Genomic DNA, 23846 nt, shown 5'->3' on the forward strand with positions numbered 1-23846 from the left:
TAAATGTAGCTTGGCAACGTAGATAAAAGCAATGACCGAACCATCGCATACAAAAGGGGAGGGATTTAACATTAGGAGAAAGGTACAGAAAATCGACGTGAAAATTTAAAAAAATTGAAAATATCCAGGAAATACCAAACTCCCTGGTTATAAATTGGACTTGTCTGACATTGACGAGGTCGGATTGTATTCAGGGAGTCATCCTTGTTTAAATACGGATTAATACTTTTTAAGATTGTACATTTTATGGACATACCAACGAGCAAGTGTATGATTCTGACACACAGAGGATCGTGATAAGAGTAGCGTACAGCGTCTGGGTGTCCAGACCCCCCGATGAACGGGCGATGCACAAACGTCACTATCTGAAGAGAGAGAGAGTCAGTCTCCTTGGCCTTTCTTGAAAGCTTCAATCACACTGTTCAATGATGGTTGACTTAATGTCTGATATGAACAGCCTATAGTTATGAATGCCTTTCTAGAATGGTTCACTCACACTGTTCAGTGATGGTTGACTTAATGTCTGATATGAACAGCCTATGAATGCCTTTCTTGAAAGCTTCAATCACACTGTTCAATGATGGTTGACTTAATGTCTGATATGAACAGCCTATGAATGCCTTTCTTGAATGCTTCATTCACTGTTGAGTGGTGGCTGTCTGCCTATCTGATCTGAACAGCCTATGAATGCCTTTCTTGAATGCTTCATTCGCTGTTCAGTGGTGTCTGTCTGCCTATCTGATCTGAACAGCCTATGAATGCCTTTCTTGAATGCTTCATTCACTGTTGAGTAGTGGCTGTCTGCCTATCTGATCTCCTGAACAGCCTATGAATGCCTTTCTTGAATGCTTTACTCACACTGTTCAGTGATTGTTGCCTGTCTGTCTGATCTCCTGAACAACCTATGAATGCCTTTCTTGATGTCCTTCCTCATGATGGCGTATACCACGGGGTCCACGGCAGTGTTCAGGGTCGGGAATACCATACATACAGATAGCGGCAGGGCATAGTCACGGGGGGTGGGTGAATGGGCGATTACATTGAACATGACTAAGGGCGGGATCCACATGGCAAGGAAGGCCCCCAGAACAACACTACACGTCTTTAGGGCTTTGATGTCAAATATGCTCGTATCTGAAAATCGAAATGAGTTGTCCGATTACGCATTTTCTACTAATATCAGACAACGTGAGACGTTTGTCCAAATTTTATAGTACACAAGGAGAATGAAACAATTCTGCCTGTGTAGGCAGTGCTTTGCGTTAGAACCAATCTAGATTATCTCGATAAAGGACTCGATTGGGCTAACAAGGCAAAAGAGCACTGAAAATAATATGAATGGCACCAGGTGTTCGCAAATCCACAAGCCTCCTTATGTCTTTTTATCAAGAGTGTCAAAGTGTCAAAAAAGATCGATAGTGTTTTCCATAACACATCGGTCCTTTAAGACAATTCTACACGATAACAACTAAAATCAATCAAGGAATGAATGGAAAACTGTCAATATTGTAAACAAAACACAACTGATTAAAAGGGTGAAAAGAGTCGCCAAAAAAGTGTTTATGGACTGCAGGTGTTTACATGTCATTCTGTTGATTCTGTTCAACAAGAGTTGTTTCTGAACATGAAAGCAGATGCATATAAGTACTATCTGTATTAATATGCAGCCATCCAGAGGAACCACGAATTCACTTTCATAAGTTATATCAACAATTTGCTATAGCTTAAGGAGGTTGTCTAGATTTGGTTTGTTTGTTTCTTGTTAAACGCCGCAGCAATATTCCAGCTATATGACGGTTGTCTGTGACCATTCGAGTCTGGACCAGACAATCCAGTGATTGACATCATGAGCATCGATCAACGCATCTGGGATCGATGACATGCATCAACCAAGTCAGCGAGTCTGACCACCCGATCCCGTTAGTCGCCTCTTACGACAAGCATAGTCGCCTTTTACGGCAAGCATGGGTTGCTGAAGACCTGTTTCACCCCGGATCTTCACGGGTCAGTTTGTCAAGAGTCGCCCAAAGAAGTGTTAATGGTGTACAGGTGTTCACATTTCACTTTATTAGTTCTGTTCAACCAGAGTTGTCTCTAAGAGGGTTGTCATGGAAACATATACATGTAAGTACCATAACGTCTGAGAATACAGACGTCCAGAGGAACCGTTAACTCACATCCATAAGGTATATCCGCAATCTGTCATCGCCTTTGGGTGTTTTGTTATATTTTCTAATGGGGATTTTACTGATATTCTCACATACCTTTATTTTTGTTGAAGTAGCCAATGGACAGGTTTCTCTGGTGCTCAACGGCCTTGTAGAACATAGCCCCATACATAACTGTTAGCTCCAGGGCTACACAACACGTCACTACAGTAAACACCGTCACTATCGGCTCCACAAAAATGTCTCCAGGCCAGCACATAGTGTTCGGAAACCTAGGATGAAACACAATGAAAAGAACAGATCCACTGGCGAAAGTGGAAATCGCAATAAAAACGCTTAGTTTTAAAGCTCTGGACATGGTGCATATCGTTCTGTACTTGAATGGCCAATATATGGCACACAATCTGTCTAAACTGATGACCTCAATCAGCATAAGGTTGGTAGCACACCCTAAGACAGACATGGCCACGACAATAGAGCATGGGATATGAGACAAGTTGACTCCGACCGCTCTCAAGGCGTACTTTACTGCGTGTATCACACAGATGAAGATGTCCGTCACACCTAGGGCACATATATACACATTGGACGTGGTATGAAGTCTTCGACTTTTGATGATGGCGGTTATCACCAAGATGTTTCCAGCCACAGATATAATACATATCACCATAACTAACACCGACAATATTATTATTATAGTCATATTGTATTCGTTCCCGGAAGATTTCACTTGCACAGATTGTTTTTCTCGTCAGTTTGTGGGTAGCCTCAAAGGGATAGTCCTTGTTCTGCACAACGCTGATGTCTGAATTGCAATCCATATTCCATCGTAATGCGATGCATTCCGAAATCCTGAAAGCTATTTCATCATGTGAGGCTTGTCATTGTCCACGTGGTTCATTCCCTCATGCAACCACGATGCATCATTGCAAGTCAACATCCCATCCAATCAATGAATATTTGAACACGATGAGTGAACAATGTATACAACACACTGACATGGATTAACACGTGAATGCAAAGCGTGTGGTGGTCATTAACACAATAATGATACTTATATCAATGACATACATTGGTCTTTAACCTCGAAATTAGTCAGTCCCAACAATATTCATGGTAACGGAACTATCTGGAAAACAACGCGCATCTATTTAGTATATTCTGGGTTAATCTAAAATATTATTCTAGGTTCACCTACACAGGTATACCATGTCCTCAAACCACCCCTACGCAGTCTGAGAGCCGATCGATACTGAACCATCCCATATGGTGTTAATGGAGGATAATAACCTATTCAAACAGTGTTTGCTTGTCGATTATTGCAGTGTCAACATTGGTCCTCAATTCAGGGTGGTTTCGGAGATTAGAAACGGAGAACAAGTGACCTGTCTGCTTTTAAATAACCTGCAGTAAGTTGAGGGATGACACGGGGACGTCGTGTACACAAATGTCGTCTGTGCAGACGATTTCGGGGCATGTACTCTTACACCAATTGCCTCTTGGACCAAGTCCTTATCTGAGTGGAAGATTGTGACCTGATTTCTTAATGGCATCGTTTTGACTATTCTGTCCTGGGCTGGAGTTGTTGTTTAATATAGTCATCACTTTATACACTATGTATCAGTCTTAATAGGTTCTTACTTTGCAATGCCGATAATAGCAAAACGCCACTGTCCATATCAGGCCACATAAGGGCGCAGGATTCATAACCCTCATCAGGGACGTCATGGAATGTTTATGACGTCATAATCAAGATTGTCAAAATTTATTCCACGAAGTCCTTTTTTCAGCGAATCGTGTGATCTACTATGTCAGGTGAACGTACACCTGCTTCATTAACCTAAAAAGTAATCGAATTCGACTCTTTAATTGAAAAATGAAGAAATTCGCACAACTTGAAATTTGTGGACAGTATGAAAAACATGAACATAGAAAGGTATACCGATTCTGATGTTTTAATGTTTGAACGTTAGCTGATGACAGTGAGGAGTGGGACATTTGGGTGGCAAGATTTTATGAGAGTTTAGTGAGTTTATAGTGATAAAAATATAATGCCCCTTTTCATCCAAGGATATTTATATCTGACCGAGGCAGGTAAGATATAGACAACAGAGGGTGAATCAATCCAAGACCTTTTGTATGAGGGGCGATTGATAAGTTTGATTGATAACAAAGAAAACAAAGTCAGTTTGATACCAAAGCTTTTTATTTTTCGACACAGTCCCCTTTAAGGTCAACACACATCTGCCAGCGATGTTGCAATGCCATTAGCCACTTTTGTAGAAGTCAACTTCTTGGTCACTCAAAAAGTTGTTGACCGCTGTAATGACGTCATCATCTGACTGGAAATGAGTTCCAGCTAAATGCCTGTTCAACTGTGGGACTAGATGATAGTTCGACGGAGCCAAATCAGGTGAATAAGGTGGATGTTGGAGAAGTTCAAAGCAAAACTCATGGATTTTGGCCATTGCTATCAGTGATGTGTGTGCTGGAGCATTGTCGTGATGATAAAGCACACCTTTCGTCAACTTTCCACGTCGCGTAAATTTGATTTTCAGACTGTCTCAGAAGTTCCACATAGTAAGCCCCTGTAACAGTACGGCCTTTAGGAAGCCAGTCCACCATGATCACACCTTCAGAATCCCCAAACACGGATGCCATGACTTTCCAAGCTAAAGGCACAGACTATGCTTTCTTTGGAATAGGAGATGTGACATGTTTCCACTGTTTAGACTGTTGTTTTGATTCAGGTTCAAAGTGGTGGACCCATGTTTCGTCCATTGTAACAAATCGTTTGAGAAAGTTATCTGGATCACCTTCAAAAGGCTTGAAGTTCTCCCTTGAGAGACTCTCTCTTTGACGTTTCTGATCAGCTGTCAACAGTTTGGGGACCCATCGAGCAGAAACCTTGTGCATTCTGTTGGCTATCTGTCGCTGTGTCACTCGTCGGTCGTCCATGACTATGTCCAGGATTCGCTGTACTATTTCAGGTGTTGAAGACACAACAGGTGGACCAGGACGGGGTTCATCATCAGTGCTCGATCGCCCACGTTTAAACTCTGCCACCCATCTTTTCACTGTTGCATATGACGGGGCATCTTCCCCTAGTATGGATAACATATCCTCATATATGGCATTGGGTGTTAAGCCTTTCTTGTAAAGGTATTTGATAACAGCTCATTTTTCCTGTTTCTCCATTTTAAGTCATCTCATAACCCCCCTCGCAGTCAATAGCTTATACTAAACTAAATAATGTGTCCAATACAACAATCCTCCTGTGTATGTCACTGTACTTGATCAGTCTATCACCACCACAAAATAATTCATCCGTACCACACTCCTTCAGAGGTAGGCTCACAACTTATCAATCGCCCCTCGTACATTGTCTGGGGCGTGTTAGAAATTCATACATTTTCTTAGTTTCATAGCATGATAAATGGAAATTGATAAATTTCTCATGGTTTCTGTACAATCACATGTCATTAAGTTACAACATTTATTACCGTTTGGGTTGTGGTAGAAATAGATGTTTAGATATTTTGCTCTTAAATCATTATACATCGGACATACACATAAAAGGTGATATTCATCTTCAAACAATTCCATTCATCAGTTTCACAAATCCTTCAAAGTCTATGTTCCCGGGCAATACCTTCATATATGCCTGTTTCAATAAATATATCAAGTGAGCCACAATGAAATCGAGAAATAGCTGTTCTAAACTTATGTAAATTTACACTTAATAGATAAGCTTCAAGTATAAGATGTAGTGTAGTAATTTACCTTTCTAGAACTGGACAAGGAACCATGCCAATTTTGGATGTACATATCTTTTAAGGTCTGTGTCAAACGGGTGAAGAAATGCATATGCAGAAATGGCATATCTACACTGTACATGTTGCTGTAACCAAATATAACAATATCCACATTCGTATAACATGTTTTTAACTTTTGATGCTTAATTTTGTTTCGCATGGCTATCCTAGAGAAGCATATATATAACATTTTCTAGGGTATCTTAAAGATGGCATATTCAATAACTTGACACAGTATTTAATAACCTTTAAATAACTATAGATATACATGGGAAACCTTCCGCATTCACACCATATACCCTTGCGTTTTCTGTGCTAATTTCACATCAACGAACATTTTACATGCACATACATGTATTTTTACAATAACATCCAAATGTCATAGGCCCCAAATTTCTGATTCATACAATAGAATCAAGCTTATTTTTTTCATTAAATAATTTAAAGTGAACATCATATGTAATATTGTCCAGAATTCTAAGAATTTTTAATATGCCTACCAAAATGTTCTTGGCTTGCAATGAAATGTCATGTACATTTCTTGACCAAGTTAATCTACTTGTAAAACACACGCCTTGGTATATAAAATGGAACAACTTCTACAGGCTTCCTTCTGTAAAGCCATTTGTCTTTTCTGGATACGTTACCACCATTTTCTAAAACTACAACTTTGGTTTTATCGATATTTACAGTAAGTTTTGACCCGTACCACATTGTATTTGCTTTTGCCAGCCTGGTATTGTGCTCAAGAACGTGACTATATCGTCAGCGAAAAGAAGCGGAAATAATTTAATAGTTTCGTGATGTACTTGTATTCCATCCGTGCAATTATTTTAGAATTGATTTGCTAATTCATTTATAAAAAAAGAAAAATAGGAGGGGACTAAATAGAAATCCTTGTCGGACACCCATGCTACTTTCAAAATTATGCGATATAGTGCCATTGCTCCGGACACACACCTTCACATTTTTATATAACACTATAACGTTCAAATTCTGCTACTTAGCCCATGTCTTTGAAAGAGGGACCACAAGTTAACCCTTTTCAGACAGTCAAAATCTACAAATACAGCATATAACTTCCCTCCTTTCACTGATAGATATCTCTGTATTATAGAATATAGAATAAAAGCATTGCAATGATGGAGTATCCCTTTCTAAAACCTGCTTGTGACTTACTTATTTTATCATAAGAATCCACCAAGTAAAAAACTTTTACTGAATGTATTGAGGAGAGTTATACCTCTATAATTATTAACATCGCTGATTGCACCCTATTTGTGAAGAGGAACAATATGCCAACTGGCCAATTCTGTGGGAAATATGATCTCTCCAAAAGGATATTAAAAATATGTTCCAAATATGGTATCAAAATATCTGAGGAATGTTTAAAAAAACCTGTGATATCACATCATTTCCAGATGCCTCATTATTTTAAGGTGGGAGATACTGTCAATAATGTCCTCTCTAGATATTGGACATTCAAGAATATCAGCTGTTTTACTGTCAACTTTATCTTCATTGAATTTCATGGCAAATAAATTGATATCGTCACAGCTAAATGGAACTGAAAACAATTTCTGGAAATGCTCAAAACCAGTCATGAATAGCAATGTCATTTTTGGAATATTCATTTGGCTCAATGGCTTTTAGTGATGACCACAATGTTTTAATATCATCAATGCTTGATTCCAACAGTTTCTGTTTTTGTTCAAAATTTTCTGTTTTTGTTTTCGTCGTACTGATTTTCTGACTCTATTACAGTCTGTTACAGTCTGTTAGTGATCCTCTGTCCTTATTCTGTCTTAAGTTATTCATATTTTAAACGTCTACAGCCTTCCTTTTAAATTAGCTGGCATTCGCTATCAAACCATTGTTGATCATGTTTATTGCCCTTATTTATTTTCTTTACATCAGTTGCAGCGATTCTATCAGCTTCAGTAATATACCCAATACTTTCTTCAACGTTAACAAATGCTATCTCTACAGCCTGCTCCAGTAAATCATGCGCAGTCCAAGACATAAGCTTTGTTCTAAACTGTTCCTCTAAACTGTCTTCTCTTCAACCCACATACATTTAAAGGAATCATTGTTATGTGGATTGCGTGACGCAGGGTCAATTACTTGAAGCGCACGTAAACTAGTCGTGACCGGAAGGTGTGATGACTCAGCTAGATATGGAATGTAAAGCCATGGCACACATCAAACAACTTGGACGAGGCAATAACATAATCCACCATACTCGCACCCTGGTTTCCTATAAAATGTATCTCCCACACTGGCGTCTGACCCGCACCTTCCATTCATGATATGTATATTTAGTATACTACATAAATCTCGTAAGCTGTTATCAAAATTATTCAAAGATAAATCCACAGAAAATCTTTTTAAGCTGAAATTGTCTGATAGAAATCGCCATACAGTGTTATCATGTCCCTCGAGATATGCAAGGATATCATCTTCTACAAAATCAGATTTAGTGCTAGTTCTGGCATTCAAGTCTCCCACAATCATCACATAAATATCATCACCATGTACTAATATATCAAGTAAGTCATTTTGTAATATATTTATGCCATTTTTGCATTGCCTCAAAGGGTTTGTGTACCAAGTCGAACGATCAGGGTGAACATAAACACATGAATATAGTAAATCTTTCTTAAATCCAAATACGGTTTCATCTAACAACATGAAAATGTGACTGCTGCAAAGCCCATTTTACATACTTAACAAGTTGTTGTCTAACTAATATGACAATACCACCCAAAAGTCTACCAAAGTTGGAAATCTGTTCAGCTTCTTTGATCCATAGCTTGAATCCTTGAAATATCAAACTTATGTCTATATCTTTAATCAATGTTTCTGTAAAGCTGATGAAGTCAAATGAGTTTGAATAATCTGTAGAGTCCTGTTTAGTTTATTTAGAATTCAGTCCTGATACATTCCAGAAAACAAATGTTCTATTCTCAGATTTACAATCATCGACATCGGTTGTCGTATCTTCAAGAGGCGTCCTACAATCACCCCTAGCGGATTGCTGTCCTGTCCCAGGTCTTAGAGTGAGAACTTAGAAGTCGTTGTCCTGTGTGTGAACCTCCCCGTCTATGTCCTTGTGAGGGTGATGTTCTGATGTCCAGCCTATTCCTTCTCTCGTCTGTGTGCTGTAGTGCTCTCTGGTGTCTCTTGACTATCACACATCTCAATATCCTTCTTCACATCCTCCACAAGTCTACCTCCTTTATAAAAAAAACCTTCTCATCTCGAAAAATGTTAGGTCATTAGCTATACCATATCCCATTTGTCTCAGGGTATCCCTAAGTCCAAGTGTTTGGATTTTATCATCCCAGTGTGCCATTTTCATTGTATTTGGTTTGTTCGATATCCTGTATGCACGTTCTATGTCTCCATCAGCAAGTTCCACATATGTGGGATCGTATTTCTGGCTCTATTAAAAATAACTTCTTTCAGTGTCATTTAGAAGTTGGTGTGACAAGTTCTATGGATGAACAACTTCTTTATTACAATTTGTGCGACGTTTCGGTGTAGATCCTAACACCTTTATCAAGCAAGTGATGGATGGTGCTAAACAACATAGGTATATATACTTATTAACATCAATGGTTATACAGTGAATTGATTGATGGACACAGAGATCTGATTAAAAATCAGACAGCTAATTGATCTATTAAAAAATTCTAGTTTTTCTTTTCCTAGCACACTTTATAATATTCTTGTATTCCAGCTGGTATCCCATATACAATCAAATATTTCGTCGATCTGCGGAGGTTGGGGCGAGTTGAAACGCAAAGAGTGGGTGGAAACAAGAGTAGTTTAAGCATTCTATTGAAACGACTGGGATGGTCATGAAAATGGCCGCTGTGACAGGTTCACAGAAGATCAATACACTGTCGTGCAGTCGTTGTTGATTTTTTCTTTTACTGCCCTCGCAATACATAGGGACATAAAAGGTGACTGCAAGGTCATATGCGATTTCAGCAACATATCATACATCCACAACACCACAGGATAAATGTGTCTGGGTCAATTCTGATAGAGGTATAATTTCTTTTGCTCCTCGGTTTACGAAAAAAACATAAAAAGAGCTCATGACAACATGATGATAAATATGAGTTACCTTTAACGATATGGGCCAATGCAACTTTAATTTGCTCATCAATCTTACTGTGTCAGAATCGCAATGGGTGCGGAAAAGGTTTAAAACGCGTACTTACTACTTAAAAGAAATTAAAGAACACTAATACTTTAATTTTACTACAGGTAATCTGTTCTAGTATGCCTTCGTAAAGTAAATTACAAAACAAATACGGGTGTTCTTCAACCTTTTAGAAGTATATTTTAGTTGAGGTCGTGTTTGCACAGCACACCAACGATGCATAACCAATACCACTACATCAAATGGCATGGTTACATCAAATATCGTCATAATTAACAAGACTTCCAACCATTTCGATCAGTACAGTGTAATAAAAAAAATTGCACAAACATACAGACAGGGAGTAATGCATATCCGTTTCACCTGTCTTTAAAGCAAATGTTGGACATGTTCTAATCACAACTAAAAGCATTTGCATGCACCATGATCCATGGATGGAAAATGATCTTCTCAAACAAGGGATTGTAGTTTTCTGGCGCCAGAGAACGATAATAATGTCATCGGTTATCTATGACGGCAATTACGCTTTGAAAACGGTGCTCTCTTGCAACGCGTACCAACACAGGGTACCAAGGTCCGGAATCTTAGACCATTCCAAAAAGTGGTCACAGGTAGTTATATATGTAACAAGTATTACTAAAGTTCAAGATGAAAAACACCATAGTGTTGAGAAGTTAAAAATAAGTGTTCAAAACACATACTTTTTTATAACGAATTTGACAAATAACCCTCCGAACTTAGTCCAAAGACAGATGTTTATTTTTTAACCAACCTGCTGTGCACCGTTTGGACTGATCCATGTCATTTCTTGAAAATCAGTGAGAGAGGTCATTTCTTGGAAATCGAACATGCCATTTACATTGTAGGCGTGACAGGTTATAGAAATAGTTTTTAAATGCTAAACGAATATATTTCTACAACTAACTTTATGAATTAACATTCAACTATTTACTTTGCATGTATAAGTCTCATTAGTTAGTTAGCAAATACCCCTAGTAAATGATAAAAAAAATCAAAATAAACGCCTCTCCACCCCGAACATGGATGTGTCAGAACTTGACCTACATCGCAGTTACTCACACTTCAAAATCCCGATCTATGATGTGTTCAACATTAACCTGTAGATTGACTGGGAATGAACCTGTTGGTACAATGTGATTACCAATGGAACTGGATTATGACTGAACAGCCGCCTTTTAGGCTGCAGACAAGAAGCTTTTACGGCTGCGGACAAGTCGGCTATTTTGACACAGGGAATCTGCATGATTTGACCTGTCAATTTGAAGTTTTCGTGGATTCAACGCAAGCATGTTTATTGTGACAGTTGTGTCCCTGAAACAGTGGTTCGTGTATGATTTTCATATTTGAGTGTGTTCTGAAATGAATCTCATAAAGTTTGATAAGTTGCTATGATCAAGTGTTCTTTGACGTCAGTGATGTCGGGACATTGTTTTCCCCTTTTGAAGGGAGCTAGAGCATGAAGTCAGTATTTTCTGATGGACTTTTAAATCCTCTCCGGCCAAATCCTCACGGTGGTGGTAGACAGACATGTCAATGAATATCGATCACAAAAAGGTTTGCAAACAACATGTTGTCAGGAATAAAGTTTCATCAAACATGTTTTATAATGTTTTATTTTACTGTCATTGTCAGTTCTGTCTATGAGGATATTGCCTGTTCTGATTCTTATCGCCATGGAATGTCCCTAACAGTTTCATAAACATTTCATTTGTATGGAAAAGATATGCCTTTGTTAAATCTTGTAATGTCATCAACGTTGCAGTCAGGGCGGTGGCCTAGAATGCCAAAATCATCCGATATCAAACTACCGTATTTCCTCTATTAGACACTAGTCCGTCTATCAATTTCGCGAGAGTCCTTGACTCGGCGTGTGTAAGAGACCTGGGTTGTATTTGAGACCCAGCATGTAATAAAGGAAATAAAGATACGTTTTTAAAGTTCATATGGGAGTGATGGATGGGCATATGTAGGCTATCGATGTATTCATACGCACGTTTTTTGGGTGAAAAGGCTTTATATATTTTAAAAGGGGTTTCCGTAGCAAAAAGGAAACCTCTTTTTAACCAATCGAAATCAAGCAAGCAAAAATGTCATGGTAGAATAAATAATATCAAAGCAAACTTCATGTATTTGTCATCTGAATACAGAATAGCTTCAAAAGGTAATCAAATGTGGAGTTACCCCAGAAGACCTGTTTATAGGCATTGTCTCCCATCCCCTTATTACGGTACCATAATGACGACCTGTAAATGTCAATAAATTGAGAAACCATCACCAGCGGAAATATGGTTTCTGTGCCTGAAGCTGATTGAAACATGCTGGATGCATATTTGTGCAATTGCCTGAGGCTGTATGTTGCATCATCGCAAGATAGCCACTATTCACATATACACATCTTTTGCTCAACATTTTATACTGACAATGGGATAAACCATGGTGCTCATTTATTCAGATATTCTTCAAAACAGCTCAATCTTACAAATCAATTTGTGTAATTTTTCACTGTTTGTGTATCATTTATATTTTTCTTCATTTTCCAAACTTATAAATTAAGTTCACTTATCTTACTGTCAAAATATGAAAGAAAATTAGTTAAACTCTTGTGTTAATTTCTACTTTATAGCTACTCATTATTTCCCAATGTTTCAAGAGATGATTAAATATATGCTATGTTTCAGATGTTTGAATCCAATTAGTTTCGCCTGAAGGTAACTTGTTAATGCATTAACAATGACAAATCATGTGCAAATGCGAACATATTTCATAGTTATGTCATGAAGATATGTAAAAATCTTCAACGTCAATGAATGGATATACCACTAAGGAAAGGACCCAGTAAGCGAATCACACTTATCCACTTGTCAATAATATTTATTCAATTTCAACTTACATGTAGGTCGAGCATATTTGTCAGTGTTAACTGACATTGGCAATGCATAAAATGACACTACACACGACCAAGGGACATAACACAGATCAGGGCATCAAAGTAGGAGTTCTATAAAATAAATGAAATTTTCTTTTCAGAACTAGATGAGGTCCACAGTTTCAGCTGTCGGTTTGAGAGGTGCAGCCGTTTTTCGCGAAAAGGGGAGCGTATCCTTCCTCACCTGTGGCATCCATCACAAACACTTGCAAAGGCTAGTTCACCTAAAACAAAACACTGGGTCATATGGTCGAAGTCAAATAAGGAAATCCCATCAGACATAACCTTTGTCACTGATACCTAAACCTCAGAAGTGTTCTCCTCATGTCTACCATAACGCTTTTTGAAATCATCATAGAAAGACCATGGATAAGAGATGGAACCATGCCTGACATTCGATCAAAGAAAGATGACTCTAGTTATGTTAAGCTGCATATATGGTGCAAAATTCTGCCATCTCAGTTACTTTGTCTTTTTTTAGAGGTTCTGGTTGTGGTACGTACAATTTTGGGATAGAAAATGACAAAAGTAGGGTTCATTTTCATATTACAAAATTGTTGAACAAATTCGCATTTCCTGAATAGTAATCATCTTGTTTGATTGTCAGGTTGCAATGGGTTAAATGTGTTAAAGAAAATGTCAAATATTTGCACTAAACTTGTAAACCCCTAACAGGCGTCATATCGGATAATTAAGTAAACGCCCTGTAGTGTAAATGCATTGATCAAAACACACATTGTGTAGAATGTGTTGGAAATACGTTTACGTTACGTGGATGTACTTAATTGCTATAATACACAGTTCATACAATCAATTTCCATTTGCTGGTGAGCCTATAAAATGGATAACGCTATATCTGTACACACCACGAGTTCTTTAAATGGTTAACGCCATCAGAGCTTATTATGTCCCGCGGCACAGGTATACCATATAACCAGAACAATGCTCGCTCTCAAGCCTTCCAGTAAATCTAATCTCACAGTATAAACACACTTGTCATGGGACATCAGCCGGAAGCCTGCGTGGGTTGTAAATCTGTGTATTTGATATGGGAGCTGCATATTTGCCTGATGAAAAGAATGAAGATGTTTCGTCATGAGCAATGTTCTACGCAAATGGGATACGATGACATGCATCAAACGAAGTCACTGAGCCTGACCACCCGATCCCAACAACCATGGATTGCTGAAGACAATTCTAACCTGGATCTTCTCGGGGCGTTGTTCTGTGTACCTCTGCCAGCAAGGATTTGATGATTTGAACATTTTTGAGACTGTGTACTGACATATTACTTAACAACATGTTTCATTTAGAAAATGTAGAAAACATTACACATAGGAAAGATGTCATTCGTACCTGTGCATGAAGTACATTTTTTATGAAACATGGCATGATATTTTGTTTATCAGGCAAACAGCGTTTCACTATTCACCGTCATGGGGCACATAAGGTGTCCAGACCCCTAGATGAACGGACGATGCACAAACTTCACACTCTGAAGAAAAAGCGCGTCTCTATGGCATTTCGTGAATGCTTACCTCTCACAGTTTAATGGTTTCACTGCCTGAATGTCTGATCTGAGCAGCCTATGAATGCATTTCTTGAATGCTTCATTCACTGTTCAGTGGTGGCTGCCTGCCTGTCTGATCTCCTGAACAGCCTATGAATGCCTTTCTTGAATGCTTCATTCACTGTTGAGTGGTGGCTGTCTGCCTATCTGATCTCCTGAACAGCCTATGAATGCCTTTCTTGAATGCTTCACTCACTGTTCAGTAGTGGCTGTCTGCCTATCTGATCTCCTGAACAGCCTATGAATGCCTTTCTTGAATGCTTCATTCACTGTTCAGTGGTGGCTGTCTGCCTATCAGATCTCCTGTACAGCCTATGAATGCCTTTCTTGAATGCTTCACTCACTGTTCAGTGATGGCTGTCTGCCTGTCTGATCTCCTGAACAGCCTATGAATGCCTTTCTTGAATGCTTCACTCACTGTTCAGTGGTGGCTGTCAGTCTATCAGATCTCCTGAACAGCCTATGAATGCCTTTCTTGAATGCTTCACTCACTGTTCAGTGATGGCTGTCTGCCTATCTGATCTGAACAGTCTATGTATGCCTTTCTTGAATGCTTCATTCACTGTTCAGCGATGGCTGTCTGCCTATCTGATCTCCTGAACAGCCTATGAATGCCTTTCTTGAATGCTTCACTCACTGTTCAGTGATGGCTGTCTGCCTATCTGATCTCCTGAACAGCCTATGAATGCCTTTCTTGAATGCTTCACTCACTGTTCAGTGATGGCTGTCCGCCTATCAGATCTCCTGAACAGCCTATGAATGCCTTTCTTGAACGCTTCAATCACACTGTTCAGTTGTGGTTGCCTGTCTGCCTGATCTCCTGAACAGCCTATGAATGCCTTTCTTGATGTCCTTCCTCATGATGGCGTATACCACGGGGTCCACGGCAGTGTTAAGAGCCGGGAATATCATACATACAGCCAGCGGCAGGGCATAATCACTGGGGTTGGGTGAATGGGCTATTACATTAAACATGGCTAAAGGCGGGATCCACATGGCAAGGAAGGCTCCCAGAACAACACTACACGTCTTTAGGGCTTTGATGTCAAATATGCTCGAATCTGAAAATCGAAATGAGGTGTCTGATTACGCATTTTCTACTAAAATCCGATTACATGAGACATTTGTCCAAATTTAAAGTACACAAGGAGAATGAACCAATTCTGCCTGTGGCCAGCAATGTTAGAAACAGTCTAGATTATCTGCCAAAACGGATTCCATTGAAGGCAAACATAGCACTGAAAATTATATGAATGATGACACCTGGTGTTTGCAAAACCACACTCCGCCTTATCTCTGTTGATCAAGAGGTGCCTTACCTTTACCAACAGAAATAGATAGCTTTCTCCTTAACACTTAGTTTCTAAAAAACATTTCTACACTATAACAGCCAAAATCAATCAAACAAATATAAATTATTGAAGAGAATAACCAGTTTAGATTTTCCATCGAAACAAATTCCATTTGGTTCAAAGGGCAAAATAGCTGTGGACATTATTTAAATGGACCACTGACAATAAACAAAAATCAATTGAACACTTAACAGTGTAGACAATGCCCAAATAACACAAAGGACGTCTGGAGTCGACCATGAAATTGTTTATGGTCTACCTCTGTTCAACCAGAGTTGTTTCTGAGAGTGTTGTCAGAGAAACAGATACATGTACCATGACATCTGAATTTACAGATGTCCAGAGGAACTGTGAATTCACATCTATAAGTTACCTCAAAATTTGTCATCGCCTTTCGTATTGCGATTTTACTGATATTCCAACTTACCCTTATGCTTGCTGAAGTAGCCAATGGACAGATTCCTCTGGTGCTCCACGGCCTTGTAGAACATTGCTCCATACATAACCGTTAGCTCCAGGGCTACACAACACGTCACTACAGTAAACACCGTCACTATAGGAGCCACAAGGATCTCTTCAGACCAACAAATCGTTTTCGGAAACCTTGGATGAAACACACTGAAAAGAACAGATCCACTGGCGAAAGTAATAATCACGATGAAAACGCTTAGTTTTAAAGCTCTGGACATAGTGCATATCTTTCTGTACTTGAATGGCCAATATATGGCATAAAATCTGTCTAAACTGATGACCTCAATCAGCATAAGGTTGGTAGCACACCCAAAGGTAGACATGGCCACGACTATACAGCATGGGATGTAAGACAAGTTGACCTCGACCGCTCTCAGGGTATACTTTACTGCGTGTATCACACAGATGAAGATGTCCGTCACAGCCAGGGCACATATATACACATTGGACGTGGTATGAAGTCTTCGACTTTTGATGATGGCGGTTAACACCAAGATGTTCCCAGCAAGAGATATAATAGATATCACCATAACTAACACCGACAATATTATCATTATAGTCATTGTGTTTTCGTCCCTGGAAGAATTCATTTTCCACAGATTTGTTTTTCGCTCAAGTTTGTGGGTAGCCTCAAAGGGATAGTCCTAGCTCTGCAAAACATTGATGTCTGTATTGCAATTGTCATTCCATCGTTATGCCATATACGCTGACATCCTGAAGGCTATTTCATCATGTGAGGCTTGTCATTCTCCATGTGACTCATTCACTCCCGTTCCCATTCAACATCCAATCCAATCAATGGATATTTTGAACATGATGAATGGACAATGTATACATCACACTGATATGAATGAACACGTGAATTCAAAGTGTTTGTTGGTTACCACATTTATAATCATGATATCTGGATTATGATATCCATGAGTCTTCAGCCTCGACATTAGCGAGTCCAAATAATACAGATGGTACCTAAACTATCTGGAAAACAACGCGCATCTATTTAGTTTATCCTGGGTTAATCTAAACAATGAATCTAAGCTCACCTACACAGGTACACCATGTCCTCAAACCATCCGTCCTCACTCTGAGAGCCAATCAATACTGAACCATTCCATATGTTGTTAATGGAGGATAATAAACTGTTCTAATATGGATTGCTTGTCGATGATTGCAGTGTCAACATTGGCCCCCAAATCACGATGGTTACGGAGATAAGACACGGAGAATATGGGACCTGTCTAATTGTATTTGAGATTGTGTTACTAAATCATTGTTTAAGGCAACGAATGAGAATATGCCATAGTCGATATGGATTATCAGTTGCTTTAACATTGGATGAGATGGAAGTGGGAACTGGCACCTTTCGATCGTAAGGCATGATTATCGATGGGACAACTTGGTGATTAAAACAAAATAGGTTCGATTCCGAACGTGCATGTAATACCGCGGTATAATCGCAGAATAATACTGAAGTCAATCGTAATAAATAAATACGTCAACACCTATTACTTCAAAGACGGCTTCTTTAATCATCAATATATGTTTTTTAAACACAATGCTCGAAATCTGCTCAATAATGGAACACAAACCAGACACTCTTTTATCAATAGACGGTTAGCCAGCGTGGGGTAAAAGTTTTAGATCAACAGAAACATAAATGACAAAAGAGATTGCATGCTTAGCCAATCCTATTGGAACCATGGAACATGGAACCACTTACAATTTGTTTAATTGCCTACAACATTATGAAGCACTACATGAGGACATGATGCTGAGGCATGTGCCTATTGGCTGATCCCCAATATTACAACATGGATTTTGAACCGAGCCAAAAAAGTCTGGGATATTGGGTATCATGAAGACATTATTTTCTGATCTATATAGTATTCGTAAATGGAAATGATAAGATCATATCTTTTTTGACCTGATGGTGGTGCACCAGATCGTTTGCATTTTGCATCCAACGTTACTTGTATCAGTAAAACGACCTTTGTGGCAGGACATGCACGAATTCTTCAGTTCGACGTCTTCCACTCATCAATGAGAGCAACATCGAGTTTCTATGAGAGTGGTGGGTGGATTTTAATGTTTACGTACACGTCTGACAATGACGTACCAGGTGTGTTCAATTAGGGAAGGTAAGGACTGAGTGCAGGCCATGGCATCACATGAGTGCATATCTTTCTGTACTTGAATGGCAAATATATGGCATAAAATCTGTCTAAACTGATGACCTCAATCAGCATAAGGTTAGTAGCACACCCAAAGGTAGACATGGCAACGACTATACAGCATGGGATGTAAGACAAGTTGACCTCGACCGCTCTCAGGGTATACTTTACTGCGTGTATCACACAGATGAAGATGTCCGTCACAGCCAGGGCACATATATACACATTGGATGTGGTATGAAGTCTTCGACTTTTGATAATGGCGGTTAACACCAAGATGTTCCCAGCAAGAGATATAAAAGATATCACCATAACTAACACCGACAATATTATCATTATATTCATTGTGTTTTCATCCCCGGAAGAATTCATGAGTGGTGGGTTGATTTTAATGTTTACGTACACGTCTGATAATGACGTACCAGGTGTGTTCAATTGGGAAAGGTCAGGACTTAGTGCAGGCCATGGCATCACATGGATGTTTTGCTGTTGAAGGCATTGGGGAAGAAGCCTGTTATGATGGACACGTGCATTATCATCTTGAAAGATGAAACGTTGTCCACACATTGTGCAAATGGCACCACGAGTGCTGCAATGATATTGTCCCAATAGAATTAACCTGACTCTGCCATTGCGATCTGGAGCACTGTTCGGCCAGTCATTGTGATACCACCCCATACCATTATGAATCTACCCCCAAACGATCAAGATGTACGACGTTAACGTCCATGGAACGCTCATTTGAAAAATATTCCTTTGGTCATGGAAGTCGAGAGTGAATCTCGATACGTCAGAAAACATGACATTAGCCCAACGTCGATTATTCTAGTGCTGATGTTCCCTACACCGCTGACGACTATGATTGAAATAACATGCAGTAAGGTGTGAGATGACACTTGGACGTTGTGCATGCAAATGTCTTCTGTGCAGGTGATTGTGCACCGTCGGGGCATGTACTCCCACATCAATTGCCTCTTGGAACCGATCCCTTACAAGACAAGTTCCACCTCGGTTAAAAAAGGTTAGGGTTTGTTTAGATTTGATTATGTCATAAATTCTGCAATAGGGGCGGGGGATATAGCCACGTTAGTGGCAACCTCTTGTTTGGATTTTTGTTGTCGTAAGGAGTTATTTAGTCGCGACACCGCTTAATTAAAAAAAATATGCAATCACACAATATATTGATGTAATGATCAATACACTCGTCATCATCAATAACTGACATGTATAGCTGCTTAAAACCATCATGTTGTGGAGAGAGAGACAGAGAGAGAGAGAGAGAGAGAGAGAGAGAGAGATACACGCACACACACGTGCAAACACGTCTCTATATAAGTGCAGTAACCTTGATCACCATACCGCCTCACTCATTTCTATTAGGTATCTGTTTTTATATTTGAGATTCCTGATATAGTATTGAGATTCCTGATATAGTAATGAGATGCCTGATATAATATTGAGATTCCTGATATAGTAATGAGATTCCTGATATAGTTTTGAGATTCCTGATATAGTATTGAGATTCCTGATATAGTAATGAGATGTCTGATATAGTATTGAGATTCCTGATAAAGTGATGCGATTCCTGATATAGTATTGAGATTCCTGCTATAGTATTGAGATTCCTTATATAGTATTGAGATTCCTGAAATAGTAATGAGATGCCCGATATAGTATTGAGATTCCTGATACAGTAATGAGATTCCTGATATAGTAATGACATGCCTGATATAGTATTGAGATTCCTGATATAGTAATGAGATTCCTGATATAGTAATGACACGCCTGATATAGTATTGAGATTCCTGATAGAGTATTGAGATTCCTGATATAGTAATGAGATTCCTGATATAGTATTTAGTTTCCTAATATAGTAATGCAACGTATGCTAGGCATGCCTGATATTAGAAGTACCACATGCGCGCATTCGTCATTAAAAGTCGGCACAGTCGTAACACGTAGGAAATATCTTGGACATAATACGCAATACATTGCGTAGCGTGTCAGAACACTATGATTGGGGTTCGAATCCCGGTTCGCCCCGATTATGTTTCTAGGTTTGTCAGCACCATACCCGTGCTCGTGGGTTTCACCGAAGTGGTAATCGTCACTTCGGGATTTCCTCACACATTAATCTGACTTGATTATAACTGGAATACAGTAAAAAGCGGCGTTAAACCCAACTCACTCACTCACTCGTACGTCGATGAGGCCACCCTGTACAGAATCCATCCGACCTAGAGATGGGCATACATATTTTTAACATCATGTTCTCCTGTTTCGCTTTGTGGATGCAACCTTGTCATTTCAAAGTCGTTATTCAGCTACTGTGGGTGTTGGTGATAGGCATCATCATATCAAACCGATATTATTAATGAATAAACTTTCATAAAGGTTCTTTACAATCCCTTTGTTATTAATTGCATGAGTCAAATACGTCTGATTCTTTATTCCTTTGTAAATAGATGTATATGTACATATCCATTTAGTTTGTTTGTTTGTTATTTAGCGACAACACTCAGCAAACTTCATGTCTGTATAACTGATTTCATGGGATTCATCAAAAAGGACAAGATGGGGTTTGTTGGCCTTGATATATCTGAGGCTATTCTTTAGAATTTTGTATTCATCATTTTCCATGACGCCATCTAAATTGTCTGGGTCGTACCAGGCTATTATCGGACACGGTGGAGTATTCTACGTCATTTCGAGATTCGTGGTAAAGTATGTTGTTTGATTGCCAGGTGGCGATGGATCAATTGCGCCAAAGAAAGTGTGATATATTTACACTGGACTTGTACTAACTGCATATACACTAAGTAAACGACCTGTAATGTACATGCGTATGTATTAATTAAAATACACATTTTGTGAAATGAATTGGAAATGCATTGACGCTACATGGATGTACTTAATTGCTACAACAGGCATTTAACAAAACAAGTTCCATTTACAGGAGAGCTTGTATAATTGATAACGCTATTCTGTACACACAAGCTTTTTAAACGATTAAAGCGATCAGGGGCCATTATCTCCACCGTCACAGGTATATCTATCTGATTGGAACAATGCACGCTCTCAAGCCTCACATCAGGACAACGCTCACGACATAAACACATTAGTCATGTGACATCAGACGGAAGCCGGACAATGTCGCCTTCTGTGCGGGTTTTAAATCTGTGTATCTGATATGGGAGCTTCATATTTGCCTGATGAAAAGGATGACGATGTTACGTCAGTGATTCTGAGATCCATTGTGATACCAGCTGCAACGTCAAAATGTCGCTTTTCATTTGTTTGTTTGTAAGCTTGCTTGTTTTACATCTTGTGCATAGCTCGACGCAATAGGGATAAGGTGACATGCATCAACCAAGACATCGATCCCGTCGATCTCCTCTTATGACAAGCATAGTATCCTCTTATGACAAGCATGTGTTGCAACTTCAATATAAGACCAAGTCGCAGAATATCTTTTGCACTTATATTTTTCAATACAATCTCCATTCACCTCAATACACTTATTCCATTTGTCCTTCAAGCTTTTAATGCCATTTTTGTAGAAATCCGCAGACTGGCCCTCTAACCACGACTCTGTGGCAGACTTTATGTCTTCGTCATCCTGGAAGCGTCTTCCACGTGGGTCAGATGTCATTTGCCGGAACAGGAAATTGTCACAAGGGGCTAAGTCTGAGCTGTACAGTTAAATCACCCACCCTACAGCCAAGACTTAGCCCCCAGTGACTATTTCCTGTTCCGACAAATGAAATCTGCCTACATGGAAGACGCTTCCAGGTGTATTGAGGTGAATGGAGATTATATTGAAAAATAAAAGTGCCAAAGATTTTCTACGACTTGGTCTTATATTGAAGTTGCAAAACTTGTTGAACGCTCCTCGTAGATAAACGCAATGATCGTACGATCGCACACAAAACTGAGAGAGATATTACAATTGGTATTAGGAAAAAAGCTACAGCTAATCGACGTCAAAATATGAAAATATCCGGGAAATACCAAATTTAACCTCCCTGTTTATAAAATAGACTTGTCCTAAATTGCCAAGGTCGGGGTGTATTCATGGATTCATCATTTTGTAAGTACGAAAAAGCTTGAACATTTTATTAAAATCCTTTTACAGGCTGTACATGATATGTTGATATCTTATATAAGAAATAAACGACAAGTGGGATTTGTTTATCGAACAATAAAACATTGCGCTGAGCCCCTTATGGTTTATTTGCCCTGTACTGTTTTGTTGTATGATCAACAACTCCAAAAAACTCAAGGAAATATCAATCATTACGATATCATCTACAAAGTGTGTGCTTTAGCAAAATACACTGACAAACAGGAAAAACTCTAATTCCCCCAGAAATTACCTCTGGGACGACTTCCATTCACAGAATCCCGATCAAAGGTAAAGCCAAACAAGTTTGCAAGGTTCTCATCGACGGCGCATGACTGTCTAAATGTTAGATCCATGAAAACTTCAAGAGTGTGTCTTCTCCCTGGATATCGACGCTGCCAAATCGACGTGAACATCTGTTTATGTCTCACTAATTTGCAGACACGTTTACAAATTTAAATAATCAATTACTTGTAAAATCTGATTAAAGGTGCAACATTGTGATGCTTCTTCGAATGTGACTGCTGATAAAAAAGTGTCTGGTTTCACGCCAGAGTGAATAATATATATTTCACGGCGTGCCAGCTGGGTTTTAGAGAAGATTTAACAATCACAAAGGCGGTAGATATTGATTAATTTGGCTAAACCAACTAGCAAGTGTATGATGCTGACACACCAAGGATCAATATAAGAACAGTAAAGAAATGCGGTTGTGCACAGAGACCTCCGTCACGTTAAGTCCACTGGGTGTCCAGACCCCCCTATGAATTGAAGAAAAGGAGTCTCCATGGCCTTTCTTGAACGCTTCAACCACACTGTATAATGGTGGTTGCCTGTCTGATATCCTGAACAGCATATGAATGCTTTTCTTGAACGCTTCTTTCACACTGTTCAGTTCTGGTTGCACAAGCGTCTCATCTGAAAAACCTATGATTTTCGTGAACGCTTCAATCACACTGTTAAATAGTGGTTGCCTGTCTGCTCTCCTGAACAGCATATAAATGTTTTTCTTGAACGCTTCACTCACACTGTTCAGTTGTGGATGCATGACCGTC

At 39.1% G+C, this 23846-nt stretch overlaps 3 protein-coding genes across 3 annotated transcripts; all 3 read right to left on the minus strand.

The window, feature by feature from the left end:
• Positions 1 to 728: 728 nt before the first annotated feature.
• On the minus strand, positions 729 to 4829 carry LOC139466957 (histamine H2 receptor-like). The gene is made up of 3 exons (XM_071248674.1): positions 4769 to 4829; positions 2265 to 2897; positions 729 to 1134 (listed from the first exon to the last, which is right to left on the minus strand). Exons 1-3 carry the CDS (start codon positions 4827 to 4829, stop codon positions 851 to 853), a joined length of 978 nt encoding a protein of 325 aa, XP_071104775.1. The 3' UTR covers positions 729 to 850.
• Positions 4830 to 4853: 24 nt separating this feature from the next.
• On the minus strand, positions 4854 to 5288 carry LOC139466958 (uncharacterized). Its single transcript, XM_071248675.1, has one exon. The coding sequence runs from the start codon at positions 5286 to 5288 to the stop codon at positions 4854 to 4856; it is 435 nt and encodes a 144-aa protein (XP_071104776.1).
• A 10163-nt stretch (positions 5289 to 15451) lies between these two features.
• On the minus strand, positions 15452 to 17087 carry LOC139466652 (melanocyte-stimulating hormone receptor-like). The gene is made up of 2 exons (XM_071248235.1): positions 16454 to 17087; positions 15452 to 15735 (listed from the first exon to the last, which is right to left on the minus strand). The coding sequence occupies exons 1-2, from the start codon at positions 17085 to 17087 to the stop codon at positions 15452 to 15454; spliced, it is 918 nt and encodes a 305-aa protein (XP_071104336.1).
• Positions 17088 to 23846: the final 6759 nt, after the last annotated feature.

The sequence above is a fragment of the Haliotis cracherodii genome, unplaced genomic scaffold, assembly GCF_022045235.1.
Source record: "Haliotis cracherodii isolate W230 unplaced genomic scaffold, xgHalCrac1.p SCAF_19, whole genome shotgun sequence".
Lineage (NCBI taxonomy): Eukaryota > Metazoa > Mollusca > Gastropoda > Lepetellida > Haliotidae > Haliotis > Haliotis cracherodii.

Excerpts from the sequence above, each read along its gene's own strand:
- LOC139466958 (XM_071248675.1), bottom strand. The coding sequence starts at position 5,288 with ATGTTATCCATACTAGGGGAAGATGCCCCGTCATATGCAACAGTGAAA.
- LOC139466652 (XM_071248235.1), bottom strand. The coding sequence starts at position 17,087 with ATGAATTCTTCCAGGGACGAAAACACAATGACTATAATGATAATATTG. Across the intron at positions 15,736-16,453 it reads CTACTTCAGCAAGCATAAGG|ATTCGAGCATATTTGACATC; the intron begins GTAAGTTGGAAT and ends TTCGATTTTCAG.
- LOC139466957 (XM_071248674.1), bottom strand. The coding sequence starts at position 4,829 with ATGGCATCCGTGTTTGGGGATTCTGAAGGTGTGATCATGGTGGACTGG. Across the intron at positions 2,898-4,768 it reads GGACTGGCTTCCTAAAGGCC|TGAAATCTTCCGGGAACGAA; the intron begins GTACTGTTACAG and ends AATCTGTGCAAG. Across the intron at positions 1,135-2,264 it reads CTACTTCAACAAAAATAAAG|ATACGAGCATATTTGACATC; the intron begins GTATGTGAGAAT and ends TTCGATTTTCAG.